Here is a 15,517-nt window from a genome sequence, read left to right on the forward strand (position 1 = left end):
TGTGAAGACCGAAGAGTGTAAAGACCATCGATCTACCGTGCGACTCCACCGGGCAGGGACACCGGCAAAGGATAAGTATCGCTTTTTATTTCTCCTCTTTCCTTTTACTTGTTTCGCTTCTGTTTCAGTTTTTATAACCATTTCTTACTATGTGTAAGTAAGTTGTTGTTTTTTAGCATGTGTGTTTGGCAGTGTAATTTTTAGGATTACTGATAAACTACTGTCGTTTGATTTGTATTATTTGTATTTGTTATTTATTTTAATTGTAGTTACATTATGTCTGAATTTATGATATCTGTATAGGTCTTTTATTAAGTTTTTAGTTTTATTTGAGTTATTTTAATACTTCAACAAACTAAATGGAAATGAAATATTATATATATATATATTGAATTTATAAATGTGTATGTACATATACAGTATATATGTATGTGTGTGGTTGTACATACACATATGTAGTTGTTTTTTTGGTGTTTGGGTTAGTGTTGTTAGAATCATTATTATACTCTTATACCTTTTGTTCTTTAATATTTTGAATTGTTTTTAGCTTTATTTTTTGTTTTCCATTTAAATGTTAAGTTTTGAAATTTTGTTGTATGCATTTGTCATTTTTATTTAATCTCTTTATTTTTTTTAAATGTGTATAGGTAGTATTTATAAAGTTTTAGCTTTTAGTTTTGGATCTGTTTTTAGTTGTTTTAATACTACAACTGATTGCTTCTGTTGTCCTCATTTGTAAGTCGCTTTGGATAAAAGCGTCTGATAAATGACTAAATAAATAAATAAGAATTAACTGACTGAAGCTGCTTCATCGGTGCAGGCGAGTTCATCAACCTGGCCATGTACTGTGAGCGAATCCGCCGCAAATTCTGGCCGGAGTGGTTTGTGGACGTCGACGACCTTTACTACGACGGACTGAGCGAGGAGCCGGATTCTCCTTCCCAGCTTCTGGATTTGGGTCTCTACTCACGCAGCGGCAGCTTCCAGGAGCAGGAAAGCGCTCTGTCGCACCACGACACGCCATCACCGGACAGCGATATCACCGGGCGCTCTCTGTTCGACTCGGACATGGACACCGAATGCTCGGAAATAGAGCAGTTGAAGTGAAAACCACACCCTCTTGATGATGTATCTGCACGGGCCCCACCCCCTTTGTTCTCCCACAAGCCCTTTAGCAGGGGAAGGGCTGGTCAAATAAAGGCGTGGTGACATGGCAGCGGTTTTCCCACTCTCAGTGAGGGAAGGCAATAAAGCCGACGGGAAAGGTATTCTGACACTTAATTTAATTAATGAGAACGAGGATTTTATTAAACGAGGTAAGGTCAGGCCATAGAGAATCCAGGAAGAAAAAGTAACAAACAGAATAATAAAGATGGATGAAAGCGCGAGAATGGAACGGAGTGAATGACGCTTCAGCTGCATCACTCCTCCTGCGGTGTGACATCATCACTGCGCTGGACATCAGCAGAATAACATCATCACATGTGACCACTTCCCTTTCACCGTGTGTGTTTGTAGCTAAACAGCATTTCTTACAGCCTGGGATTTATTATTATAGCCTACAGCTAGACAGACAGAAAGAAGGGGTTTGGGCTCTGATTGAAAGGTGTAGATACTTGTGTGAAACAACTTGACTGATTTAGACGGCACAATATCTCATAGTCAATCTAAACTTCACGTCCAGTTTTATTCGGTCAAATCTACAAAACTAAGACTGGAATATGCAGAGCGAGAAAACTGATGGATGGCTATTGTGAAAATGTTTTTATTTTCTCAAACCATTGCAGTGCAGCAGAACTCCCAAATTGATGATCTTGCCATTTTAATTTTTTATGGCCAATTATGTAATGCATTAATGAATAATTCAACCAAAAATTTAACTTCTGTAATTTAATCATCCTTTTATCATTCCTAGCCTAAATGACTTACTTTATTCTGTAGAACATAACAGATACATTTTGAACAAATTTTACTTATTTTCATACAATAAATGCATACAGTGACCAGAGGCAGTCAAGATGTAAAAAACCACCAAAAAAGTGGTTTATATGACTTATGCACTATATTTTAGGTCTTCTGAAGTTACATAGTGACTTTATGTGAAAACAGCTTGACGTATGAAATAATAGTCCCAAAATTATTATTTAAATAAACATAAGGTTAATTAACTGGTGCTTTATCAGAAATAAAAGGTTTGAGTCCCAGTAATTATTTAAATGTTCCAAAGACTTAAAGGAACAGTTCACCCAAAAATGAAAATTATCAATTAATGTCTTGTGAATTTGGAGAAAACAATATTATTGATAGAGGACTCATATTTTAACCCGAAGCAATGGTTTGAAGTAAAAAATGTCTTAAAGATGAATTTGTTTCTTTTAAACACACAGATTTTCACTACACAATACATTAGCTGATGGACTGGAGTGGTGTGGATTACTTGTGGATGATTGTGATGTTTTTATCAGCTGTTTGGACTCTAATTCTGACGGCACCCATTCACTCATCAAAATGAGAGTCCAAACAGCTGATAAAAACATCACAATAATCCACAAGTAATCCACACGACTCCAGTATATCAATTAATGTCTTGTGAATTTGGAGAAAACAATATTATTGATAGAGGACTCATATTTTAACCCGAAGCAATGGTTTGAAGTAAAAAATGTCTTAAAGATGAATTTGTTTCTTTTAAACACACAGATTTTCACTACACAATACATTAGCTGATGGACTGGAGTGGTGTGGATTACTTGTGGATGATTGTGATGTTTTTATCAGCTGTTTGGACTCTCATTCTGACGGCACCCATTCACTCCAGTGGAACCATTGGTGAGCAAGTGATGTAATGCTAAATTTCTCCAAATCTGTTCTGATGAAGAAACAAAATCATTCACATCTTGGAAGGCCTGAGTAAATTTTCAGCAAATTTTCATTTTTGGGTGAACTATTCCTTTAAAGTACAAAGTCATAAAATTGGCAGCCAGTCTCGAGTAAAACCATATTCTTTCTTAAGATGTTTGTTTGTTTGCTTGTTTGTATTGTTCTTGATTTAAGACTGTGCCTGATTCTAAAAAACAATTATTTATATTTTTTTTAATTTTTTTTTTGTGTATGTACTATGTGTTATTCCTGGACCACATGACCTTTTTTTTATTTATCGCTTGTGATTTAATTTATATTTTGAAAGTATTGCAAAAGACTTATTATTGACTTTTAATTAGTTTTTCATGAATATCTGTAGTTGTTTAGTTCCTGTGAGATCTGTATGTTTTTCTTTTTGATTATATTGAATGAATTTCAGATGATGCTCACTAGGCCAGAATTCAAGGCTGGTCTTCAAAAACTCACTACAAGCGTTACAGACTATTGCAAATGAATTTTTAATGGTTCCTTGCTGAGCTTTAGTTTTACCATCCATACATGACAATCTTGTAGTTATTTTCCTCACAAGACATACGGCCCCACTCATATGCCAAAAGTGATGGAAATATGGCAACCCAAAGATGGAATAATGTTGGAAAGGCAATGGTAAAAGTTCAAGTCTCATGTTTCTTTACATGTGTGTGTGCTGATTTTAGAGCCATATTACAGAGTCTATGTTGTGTGTATCATGCCCCTGGTGGATTTATTATGGGCTATACATAATATTGGGGAGGGAGGGGTTGTGTTCATGAACTAATGGTCACTGTAACATAAGGAACCCAAATTGTCTGACGAATATATTAAAGATAAAAAAATATTTCATGAAATATAGCTGTATTAAATGAACTGTTCCTGGTTGTATGTGTGGTTTCTGATTACAGTTTATTCTTTAATTCTTAATATTTACTAATAGGCCTACATATAATTTAGAAGGATTTTAAACTTCCTCATTTCTGTAGCCTACAGAACAACTACTTAAATTATATCAAATATATTGTCACAAAGCTCAATTATAATAAAAACATTTTATTGTGTGTGTTATATGTTTAATAGTTTTAGTTTAATTATTTATTAAGTTAATTTAAATAATCAATTGCAAACTGGTATTTGTTACATGATTTTAGGTTATTATCTTAATCATAAACGTTAGCCTACTGGTTTGTAACGCAAATACGTTTACTGTTATACGTTATAAACAAAATAACTTCCGCGTTTGCCTGTCTTATGTGCCAGATTGTTTTAAATCTTAAAACAAGATTTTGAGCACACAGAGGGTTTAAAATAAATTCAGTTTAAAAGCTGATATTCAACCTTAAGCAAGATTGATCCAACGTTTTTATGTGCCACCTGTTCCAATACAACAACTCTCCAACGGTAAGAACTTTCTCTCAAACACAGCCTGATGCTCACGCTACAAAAGTCAAATTAATATGATTCACAACCAACATAAAATGACTTGAGGCTTTTGACTTGCACGTTACCAAACCTATACAAACCTCTACAGGTAGGCTACCATCTGAACTGACAACACACTTGGCAAGGTGAGTGACTAGAAACGGTATAGGCTATTTATACAATACACCCCCGAGCTCATATTCCATTAGGCTACTTTATGACAATATATTTGACTAAACAGAACGTGCAAACGGATAGACAACTGTAATATCTCAATTTCATTAAGAATTGCTTTTCTCCAACACATTATCGTCAGTAGATGGCGCTCACAACACACACACACACACACACACACACACACACACACACACACACACACACACACATGCGGCTTTACTGTTTTTCAAGGCAGTGAAAATTTCCAAGGCCCTAAGATTCACTATTCATTATAAATACACAGTAAATAAAATTGTCATCTAGTGTTTTGGTCGTTTTCCTAAAATTGTACATTGATGGAGCAGTAAATTGATTTACAGGAAATGGCCGATGATATTTGAAAATACCAGCATATTTTAATTTTAATTAACAGCTCACTAATGTTGTAGCAGTAGTCTGTTATTTTGTTTCCATGAATGTATTTTAATTTGCTTGTTTGAATTTTGAAAAATAAGTTTTAGATCCAGAATAGCATCATAAAATATTCACATAGGCTACGTCTCTGATCTGTTTCTGGACACGTTTGAACCCGTCAAATCAGTCTTCATTACCAGTGAAATGGCAAACGTTTGCCTCCATGGTCACGCAGAAATCGCAGCGAAGGAATTGCAACGGGCTGCGATGGAGCTACAGCATCAGCTCATCCCGAGGCAACATTATATTCAAACAGCCTTGATGCTCGAATAATGTGTGCAATTGTGAATCCATTTATCTTGAGGATCTTCATGCGCGGGGCACAGATTCACGAGAGGCACTTCTTTATATAAAAACGTATTCATTTAATGACAAAAGGCGTTTAAAAACTGTGCAATTTTTCTGTCAAAACCAAAGACATTACTGGTCTCAATAGGGCACACTGACAGCTTGTGCTTTGGCAGTGCCAGGTTAAGTGCACAAATATACAAGTACTATTCACAGAGCCATAGAAAATTCAAAATAAAAATCCACGCACAATGTCCTTGTTTTTCGATGCAGGCCATCAAATCATTGTAACACAGCTGGTGTAATATTTCCCGTTAAAAAAAGAGACAAATTTGGGATAAACAAGAAACACAACAGAGCAAACAGATACAGACATATTGAGGCTTATACATTTAGTTGACGCACAAATTCACACAATGTTACTATAATAATAATGGGCAAGAAAAACTGGCCTCTTATTATTATTATTATTATTATATTGTCGTTGTTGTTTTAAAATCTTGATCGGTGTTAATTACAAGCAAGAACAACTAGCCTCTATATTATTATTATTATTATATTGTCGTCAATGTTGTTTTTAAATCTTGTCATTTCCATATAAAGCGTTTCCAGACAAATGAATGAAATTAAATAAAAACTTGGTTTGTTTTTATCTTTCATATAAAATATCATAAATTATACGAGTCAGTTTTGGTTTCTTTTAGATTTCCTAAACCAGAAAAGGGTAAATAAACAGAAATGGTTTAAATTAAGAGGAGGAAAAATCTTAATAAACAAGCCACTGTCTCAAATCATGGACGCTTTTGGTGCATTCTTATAGAAATTCACTCAAAATGTTAAGAAAACCCCAATTGGGTGGTTACTTATAAAGAGCTGGTATCATTTAATATTATTTATAGAAATAGAAATTTCGATATGGTCCACAGCACTGTGCGATTCTGGGTTTTACTGTTTTCCTCAGGCCTCTGCTTTGCACCAGCAGTGTGAATCCGTGATCTGCATGAAATCGGGCTGCTTTGCCTGTGAACGACACACAGCAGCACTTGGCAGCCTTTGTTGTGACCGAAATGAGACTTTTAAAGAATTGATCACGTTTGCATTTAACAGTGATACTTTTAGATAAGTTAATATAGCTACATAATGTTAATAATAATAATAATAATAATAAATATTTTTTTTTTAATTTAAATAATTTAGAGATATTTAGTTTATTATTGTTATTAGGTTATTTATTGCCTTTAATATATAAAGGCTAATAAAATGCAGACACAATCTTAATGAGTATTAAACCTTTTGTGATCGTGACGGAAATAGTAATAGTAATAATAATAATAATGAAGCATTTGCCATTAATATGTGTAAGAGAATGCACAGCAGACTGCACCAGATTAATTTCAATCAGTAATAAACCTTTTGTGGTTATGAGGGGAAGATGGCGCGCCCCTGACGCCTTTTTTTCACAGCTTTCGGTTGGAAGTGATATGATGCTTTCACAGATCCCCGGACTTGAAAAGAAATCTCTTAAATAAAAGAATATTTACGTTCCCTCTTTAGGTTCAGCCGTGGCGCGTAACGCCTCAGAGCGTGTTTTCTCGCGCCCGTGCCCGTATATTGTTCGCGCCACCACGCGCGCTCCGCGCCCTCGGAGGTGCCACACACAGAGACACTTCATCACCGTCGGTCCGCCCCGAGCGGGCTTGTGACCGGGACAAAGAGACAGTCGATTATGTTCAGGCCGCCTCTTTCTCACGGAACAGGTGTCTGCGCGCCGTGGTGAGGCGAGGCGTCCCCGTACACATCCTCGTTCCCGGCCATCGGTCCGTTTTGGGGCGTCATTCGCTTCTCCTTCTGACGCCGGTTGCAGAACCAGACCCGCACCACCTCCTTCTCCAGCTGCAGGCTGTTCGCCAGCGAATTGATCTCCGACGCACCGGGTTTCGGGCACTTGAGGAAATGGCTCTCCAGGGCCCCTTTGACACTCACCTCGATGGAGGTCCGCTTTTTCCTCTTCCTCCCCTGCGCGGCGATCTTATCCAGACTGGTCGGGCTTCCCGAGGTGGAGTCCGCCTCCTCCAGCCATTTGTTCAGCAGGGGCTTGAGTTTGCACATGTTCTTGAAGCTCAGCTGGAGCGCCTCGAACCTGCAGATGGTGGTCTGGGAGAAGACGTTGCCGTAGAGGGTGCCCAGCGCGAGCCCCACGTCCGCCTGCGTAAAACCCAGCTTGATCCGGCGCTGCTTGAACTGCTTGGCGAACTGCTCCAGGTCGTCCGAGGTCGGCGCGTCCTCGTCCGAGTGTAGGCTCTGCGGGTGGTCGTGCTCGCTCAGATGCGGGCTGTGGTGGTCCTCGTGGTGCATCCCCGGCTCGCCGTACCCGGGCTGAGAGTAGATCAAGCTCTGCCCGTTGGAGGTGCTCATGCTCGGCATGGTGGTCGCGCGCCAAGCGCCCGCCTCGTGATGCTGTTGGCTCTGCTGCACCAGATGCGCCTGCCTCGGCGAATGCTGCAGCTCCTCCACCGGCTTAATGTCCTGCTCGCCCAGCGGGCTGGCGGGCCACGGCGACCCCTCTCCCCCGTGAGACAGCGCCGCCGTCAGCCACTGGTGCGCGTGGCCGAGCGTGCTCCCGCTGCTCTGCAAGGTGGTGTACTCGCTCTGCAGAAGGCTGTGCGCGTCCCTGTAGGCCGGCGGCGGCGGCGTCTGCTGCATGCTGCCGGGCTCCGAGCTGGACGTGAGGATGCTGTAGTGGTTGGACGCCGCGGTCGCCATAGTTTCCACCGCTACTCTGTGCCACAGGCGGCTCCCCAGCGCGCCAGAGCCGCGAGGACGCAGAGGCGCGCACCTGAGATCCGCCTTGAGCTGCGTTCTATTGGTCAGAAGCGCTTGACAGATGTGGCAGCGGCGCGTTCATTGGTCACCGTTTATTCGACAGAAGCCCCATCCCATTGCGCTCGCCTGAAAACAAGCACAGAGGAATCAGCAGTGACAGGGCGCAATGGGCTCCAAATGTATCCAGACTGGCTTTCGTTAAGTTTTTCTTAAGCTGTTACTTATATGATAGTCATTCCAATAGAATTGAATAATTCATTTTAGCTTAATTTCGTTATTATTGGTTATTTTATGAGTGTTTTGTCCAAAAAGGTATACAATAGTTTTTATAATAAACATTTTATATATATTTTTATAACCGTGTTTATTATATATTGTGTAGGCCCAAAGTATTTCAAATAAAAGCTAAATAAACAAACAAAAATACTTTTTATATACATTTTATATAATATATATATATATACATACATAACAGTTTAAATAATATGTAAGCAAAAAACTTATTAGTAATCAAAAAAAGTTTATATAGTTAAAAAAAAATAAAAAATTATATACAGTAATTTGAAGTTCAAATAAATTAATAAATAAACAAAAATTAATCAATAAAGACATACAAAAGTGCAAAAAGTTTTTACAAATATATTTATATCTTATATTTAGTTAAAATAACTGGATAGAGCAAAATGCTTTTCAACAATAAAAATGAATAAAAAGACATAATATATTTCATATAGAAAAATAAAAAAGGCTAAGACTATTAATCATAAATTCAGAAATGTGACCTGCACTTTAAAATATCGCCATGATTCCATCCTTTTAACTTCTATCCTTTTCACAATACTTTGTCATTTCTACTTAATTTTAACTTAATTTTCTTCATTAAAATTATGATTCAAAAATGTATTTTCTTCGTTAAAATTAAATTCACAATGGTTGAAAAAGTGCAGTAAGCTCACGACTGCTTATTGACATTGGCACCACTTTTTTATTTTACTTTAAAAAAAATTAAGGCTAAACAATCACAATAATGGACTTTAATGAAGTGTAATGTTATCCATCCTTACAGTGAATATGATAATTTAATGGGTATCTGAGCATTAATAATTATTTTAGACACACATGATATTATTATAATTATATTTGTTTATATTATTATATGGTTGAAATAACAGCACTCTATGTTCTGATGGGATTTCAGAGTCTCTCTGTGTCTCTCTCATGGCTCAAGGAGGGGGCATATTTCTCGGGCCCCTGTCCGTTGCCATGGCGAGAGGTGAATGAAACAACGCCGCCCACGTCACAGCTGCTCGAGCCTTTTCTCTCTCTCCCCGCACACATAAAGCCCATTTCAAAGCCTGAAAAGCGCATGCAGGGCATCGCAGGGCCGCAGGGCCAGAGAGAGGTGAATGGCAGGCTCAACCTCCACCCCAGCCACAGACTTTTGTAAACATGCACCCACATCCACTGTTCTCCACACATTTTTTGCACTCCCTTATAATGCATCTCTGTGTGCAACGTAAAAAAAAAAAAACATGTCTAAAAAAAGCATGATAGTCCCATGATACTTATTGGGAGTGCAGATTGCCAAATCCTCATGAGTTTTGGTGAAACGCAAGGAGCGGTCGTGTTAATTGAGTTGTAATTTTAAGATTCAGAAGCTTTAACACAGTCGTGCATGGCCAAGCAGAAAACACATTAGCTTAATAAAGTAATATGCAAACTATGGGCTGTTCAATTACACATCCTAATAATACATAAACGATGCTAGACCCATTAAAGGGACGAAAAGGCCCAGTGTTTATTATTATTAAACAGTTATTTCTCTGGTAGTTCCTCCAATCTGTGTTTGAGAGAATAAGAATTAATGGTGAATAATCTGAGCAATAAATTAGCAGTAATTATATCGACCCTGTGCTGGAGTTATTTAATTTCTCAAGGCTTAATTAGATAGGACTGTTGAGTAACTAAATGTTCCAATTCAAAACATGATCATCATGGGGATTTGTCTTTTTATACTTTTTTTTTCTTCTTCATAGCATGAACAGAACAGTCTGGTAACACTGAGTTATAACTTTCAAGTCCATAATTTTTATTAGAAAAGGAAAGAAAAATACATAAAAAATGTAAAAGATGTATAAGAAAAATATGTTTTAAACAGTTTGGTAATAACCTATATATAAACATATTTAACATTTGAAAAAATATTTATTTAAACATGCTTTAAATATCTGTTGTATTTAATATAATATAATAATAATAATAATAATAATAGACTATCAAGAATAAAAAAGTTTTTACATAAAAAAATTTAAAATTTTTAAAATATACAAAAACTATACAATGTATACAGATATATCAAATATTTACTAAAACACATTTCTATAAAGTGTGATTAGTTAGTTTTGCAATAGAAAGTACATTATGATAATACAGGAACAACATTCTTCTTACTGAAATTTTTTTGTATTTTCTTGTAAAAACTGCAATAATCATTGTTTTATTTACAACTTTGAAAAATCTTTGTCTTATGGCATGTCTTTAAATTTACATTTTACAAATCAATTGCAATTTATGTCATCATACATATACATATCTAATTTTACATTGTGTTGTTTTTTTCTGTCAGTTTGAATGTGTGTTTGTTTGGGGTTCACCTGTGGTAGATATAAGGGGTGGATGAGCTTCTACAGACCCTCATTCACATGTAATTAGTCTGCACAAAGGGCTCGTTAAATCTGTAATCCCACATGCCTTCTCTCCCTTTGATAGTGTTGGTCAGCTGTCAGCGAATGGCTATTATGCTCCTTATAAAAGAGGGGCAGTTCAGCTCTCTGCATTAAGGCCCCCACTGTGCTCGGCAAAACTGGGGTCAATAGCACCCCAAACACACTCGTCACACATACATGCAGCAGAAACTCCGGCTCATCACATGTGTCATTAGATCAAACCAAACCTTCAGTCTACAGAAACCACCTGTTTCGAAAACATTATGGTGTGAAAGTGAATCTTAAGAGTACTGTTTAAAAAAATAAAATGACAAGCACAATATTTCACTGAACAAATATGTACTCATAAAAATGTAAATAAATACTCACAATCAGCTATATTTTCATATTATCATAGCTAAAATAATATAGGTTCTGTACTGTATGCTCAATGCATATATTAATATTTAAAAATCATATTAATAATAATAGCAATAATAATATTTCTCTTGCTCTTTTTGCCTCTTACACCCAGATCCAACGGCTCTTTCATTTTTATTGGGTAGTTGTTTAAATATGTATACTTTTGAAGCCCGGCGGGTACATCAGTTATTACAACAAATGCAGAATTACATGTATTTTCACAAGGGTTTTGGATTTTAATGGGGTTATGATTTGAGCTCCTGCATGCTTCTATTCCTTCTATGGTCTGCACATTCAGATTTTAGCGCCATGTCTACGATGTTCCTCTAATTTAGAGCATTTGTGAGGATTATGTATTTTCTGCCTGATTGTGACAAACATTTGGCGCTGGTTGGAGTGAGTGGGAAAATGACACTGCATCATTAGATTAAGTAGGTAATCCAGAGGTGTCTGTGTCTCTGGCTTTGTGTGGGAGGATATAATGAACACACTAATTAGGGGTGTTATTTAGATAATGGGTGTAAATCTTTGTCTGAGAAGCTAAGGCACTTATGATAAAACTGTAATGTGCAAATCCAAAGTCATTAAGATATTTAGTTGATTGTCCAAGATCTTTGGAAGGCGGCTAACTCGCAGCCTGATAGCGCTGATTGATTCCCCTGTTCCCTGAACTTTTATGACTTGATGTGAATAAAACTAAAGTCTCTTTCTCCTGGAGTTTGGTAGTTTAATGTCTGATTGGATTTTTACCGCCTTTGCAACAGACCATTAAAAATCCACATGGGTGTTTTGATCGTTTTGCATCCTGATCTATTCTCTGAGGATGTGAGAGTATAAATATGTTTTCAGGGCCACTGTGGCTTTAAATTTTCTTCCAAACGCTAGCACATGACCTTTTGTTATGTATGCTTGAACCTCAGTCACAGCAAACTCATGATTCTGGCTAGCACATTAAATATTAAATTTGGGGATATGCTGCTTCTTATTGGTCAGTTGCTCAATCCAATGGTCTGATTTTTCATAATATTCACTGTCATCCATGGCAACTCTGTATATCAAAAATCAACACATCTGCAACAGGTAATACAATCGCAACTAGTGCCATCTTTCATATCAGTTAGCGATTGTAGTGCAAATGACTCCAGAACACTTTAGTATTACTGTAACATTTTTGCTGTGCCTCTTATTTTTGTTATAATTATTAAAATAATGTACTAGTAAAATGTATAGAATATATAGAATTATGAACTATATTAAAACTCAATATTTCATGTTCATGGAACCAGTTGACTGTATGCCATCGTTATATATTCGCAATATACTGTATGTATTTTTTCAGCATAAAAATATTCTAGAATATCAAAAAATTATCCTCATGCTGGCAAGAACATTAGCATCAGAACATGAAACTAGAACATCTGAACACTCCTAATATATGAACAGCATCAACAGCCCAATAATTCTAGAACTCTCTCCATTTAAGCAAGAACCTCAGAACGTTCCAGTGATCTAGAACAATAAAATTCTATTTAAGTAAAATTCAGTAAAAATGTGTGATTATGAGCGTCAAAACATCAGTGTTGAATAGCATTCTAGAACATTAGAACTAGAACTCTCAGCATCAGTGAGTCAGTGAACATTCCAGTGATCTAGAACAGTAAAAATTCTCTTCATGTGTGAATATTAGCATCAAACACCTCCAGTGTTCTAGATATCTATAGTGTAGGCATAAACTTCAGCATTCTACAACACTGATGTGTGAACGTCAGCAGCAGAACACTCCAACGATCTAAATCTCCAAGGATCTAGAACAGTAAAATTGTGTTTAAGTAAATATATGTGAATATCAGCATCAAAATACCTCCAGTGTTCTAGAGCATTAGATATCTATAACGTTCTATAGCATTCTAGAACATTAGAACTCTCCTAATTTGTCCTCAGCATCTGAAAATTCCAGTCATCTAGAACAGTAAACTTCTGTTGAAATAAAACTCAGTAAAAGTGCATGAAAATCACCATCAAAACACCTCCGATGTTCTAGACCATTAGATATCTATAATGTTCTAGAGCATTCTAGAACATTAGAACTCTTCTAATGTGTCCTCAGCATCAGAACAATTCTAATAATCTAGAACAATAATATTCTGTTCACCTAAAATACAGTAAAATGTGTGAATATCAGCATCAAAACGTCTCATGTTCTAAACCATTAGATATATATAAAATTCTATAGCATTCTAGAACATTAGAACTCTCCTAATGTGTCCTCAGCATCAGAATATTCCCGTGATCTAGAACAGTAAAATTCGGTTTAAGTAAAATTCTATATATAAATATCAGCATTCAAACATCTCCAGTGTTCTAGACTATTAGATATCTATAACATTCTATAGCATTCTAGAACATTACAAATCTTCTAGTGTCCTCAAAATTAGAACACTGCAGTGATCTAGATAAGTAAAATTCTGTTCAAGACCATTAGATATCTACAATGTAGGCATACACTTCAGAACTGTAGAATATTAATGTGAGAATTAGAACACATTAGAACTCTCTTTATGTGTGAACTCCAGCATCAGAACATTCCCATGATTCAAAATCAGTAATACTCCCCTCATGAACCTCAGGACACTCTTCTAGAGCAGTCGAATCTTGAAAGCCCTCATGGATCGATAGAGATGGGCTACCCTCAGCTTAAACCCAGATTTCAACCCTGGTTTGTCTCACTGGGGATTTATACAGAAGTATATCAGTCCAGATCAATACAGCTGTCTGAACTAGGGGTTAAAATGGCTGTTAATCTTTGCAGTTGAACACTGATGGCCACACTAACAGCTGAAAAAGGGCTGAATCTGTGCATCCAGCACAGGTTAACAGTGAAACTCCGGTCAGGACAGACAGCACAGATGGAATGGAGGATGTGTGTGTGTGTGTGTGTGTGTGTATGTGTTTAGCTGTTAGTGAGCACTAAATGGTTCAACTACACATTAGAAAAGATATAATACCCCTTTGTTTGGGCCTTTGTTGTGTGTGTGGGTAAGTGGGGGTTAAAAATATGTAAATTGTGAGTATATGATTGTACATTATCTGCATGCTCAAATATGCTTAAAAAGTGTGAGACAAACATCAAATTCAGATTTTTAATGCACATTTTCTCTCTTTCTCCACTCAAGCCTTCGTTCACCACGTTTAGGTCACTTTCCCAAGAGCCTGTCTCCCCCTTCCCGAACAGATAAAAAATAGAGAAAGTAGGGAAAAAAGAATTGAGTGGTTTAAGGCAGGACACCATCTGTCCTCTGCCATAAAGTACCAAGGACATCTTGCAGTGTTTGTGTGTGTGTGCGAGTGGGAGGGTGGGATTGTGAAGTGGTTTGCTGGCCCAACAGAGGGGCTAGAGGTGAGAGATTTGCAGAATGAAGGGGTGAAACAGAGAAAGGCTGAGTGGCTGCTCACAGAATTCCTGCTAAGAGTGAAGCGGTCTGCACTGGCGCTGGTGCTCCATTTAAAGCTGTGTGTGTGTGTGTGTGTGTGATTAGCGGACCCCCAATTGTTAGCGATCTCCTAAAGCTGCCTCTTGCAGCTGTGACCCCCATGACCCTGTGGCACCATGGCAACCGTTTAGACCTCCATCCTCTCCCAAAGCTCTCCTTACTGTCCAGTGTCATGCAAAAAAAGCCTAATTTTAGGAAGCTGTAGTCTGTTTTTATTAGATTTAAGTAAACATATCTACATTCATCAGGAAAACACATAATTATCCCTTTTAAATAAATATTCCATACTAAAGGGTACTAGAAATTTTCTCTCAGGTGCTTACACTTTGAGCTACACAAACACATTGTGGTAGTTGATAGATTGAATATAACTTGACACTGTCTCAGTTCTGACAAAGGTTTCTGAGTCATATTAAATGTGTTTGCTAGTGTTTGTAGAATTGAACCACTGCTGGTCTGTCTGAGAGTCAATGTTTAAAGTGAGCGCTCAGCTGCTCTTCTGTGTGTACAGTCATGCTTGAAGAAACCTGCTGCCTTTTTCAGCTCATAATATGTGCACAGACAATGAGGAACTGGAAAATAATGCAATTTCTGTATGGTTGATTAAAAACTCATCTTTACTATGTACCATGATAACCATAGTTTTTGTTAAAATACCAAGTTACAGTATAACAGCTACATTTAATACTGTAGACCCACAATAAATTAATATGGGAACTCATCAAAACACTTTTTTTGTCATGTATTTCTTGTTTGTTTATGACTTGTTTTAATTCTAATTTTGACTCTTATTCAGATTCTTTGATTCTGATTCTGTTCCTGATTCTAATCCTGATCCTT

At 37.1% G+C, this 15,517-nt stretch overlaps 2 protein-coding genes across 2 annotated transcripts in view; one reads left to right on the plus strand and one right to left on the minus strand.

Annotated features, from left to right (window-relative positions):
- The window catches only part of faxca (failed axon connections homolog, metaxin like GST domain containing a), an 8,830-nt gene extending 7,626 nt beyond the window's left edge, over positions 1 to 1,204 (plus strand). Inside the window, exon 6 of the mRNA XM_016444184.1 lies at positions 821 to 1,204. Coding sequence (XP_016299670.1) covers positions 821 to 1,107 — 287 coding nt within the window. The 3' untranslated portion in view covers positions 1,108 to 1,204. The remainder of the gene's footprint in view (positions 1 to 820) is intronic.
- A 5,475-nt stretch (positions 1,205 to 6,679) lies between these two features.
- On the minus strand, positions 6,680 to 8,171 carry LOC107656268 (POU domain, class 3, transcription factor 2-like). The gene has a single exon (XM_016444029.1). It carries the CDS (start codon positions 7,996 to 7,998, stop codon positions 6,982 to 6,984), a length of 1,017 nt encoding a protein of 338 aa, XP_016299515.1. The 5' UTR covers positions 7,999 to 8,171; the 3' UTR covers positions 6,680 to 6,981.
- Between the last annotated feature and the right edge of the window lie 7,346 nt (positions 8,172 to 15,517).

Source organism: Sinocyclocheilus anshuiensis, unplaced genomic scaffold (genome assembly GCF_001515605.1).
Source record: "Sinocyclocheilus anshuiensis isolate Anshui unplaced genomic scaffold, SAMN03320099.WGS_v1.1 scaffold183, whole genome shotgun sequence".
NCBI classification, from domain to species: Eukaryota; Metazoa; Chordata; class Actinopteri; order Cypriniformes; family Cyprinidae; genus Sinocyclocheilus; species Sinocyclocheilus anshuiensis.

Coding starts and splice junctions, on each gene's coding strand:
- LOC107656268 (XM_016444029.1), bottom strand. CDS start 7,998: ATGGCGACCGCGGCGTCCAACCACTACAGCATCCTCACGTCCAGCTCG.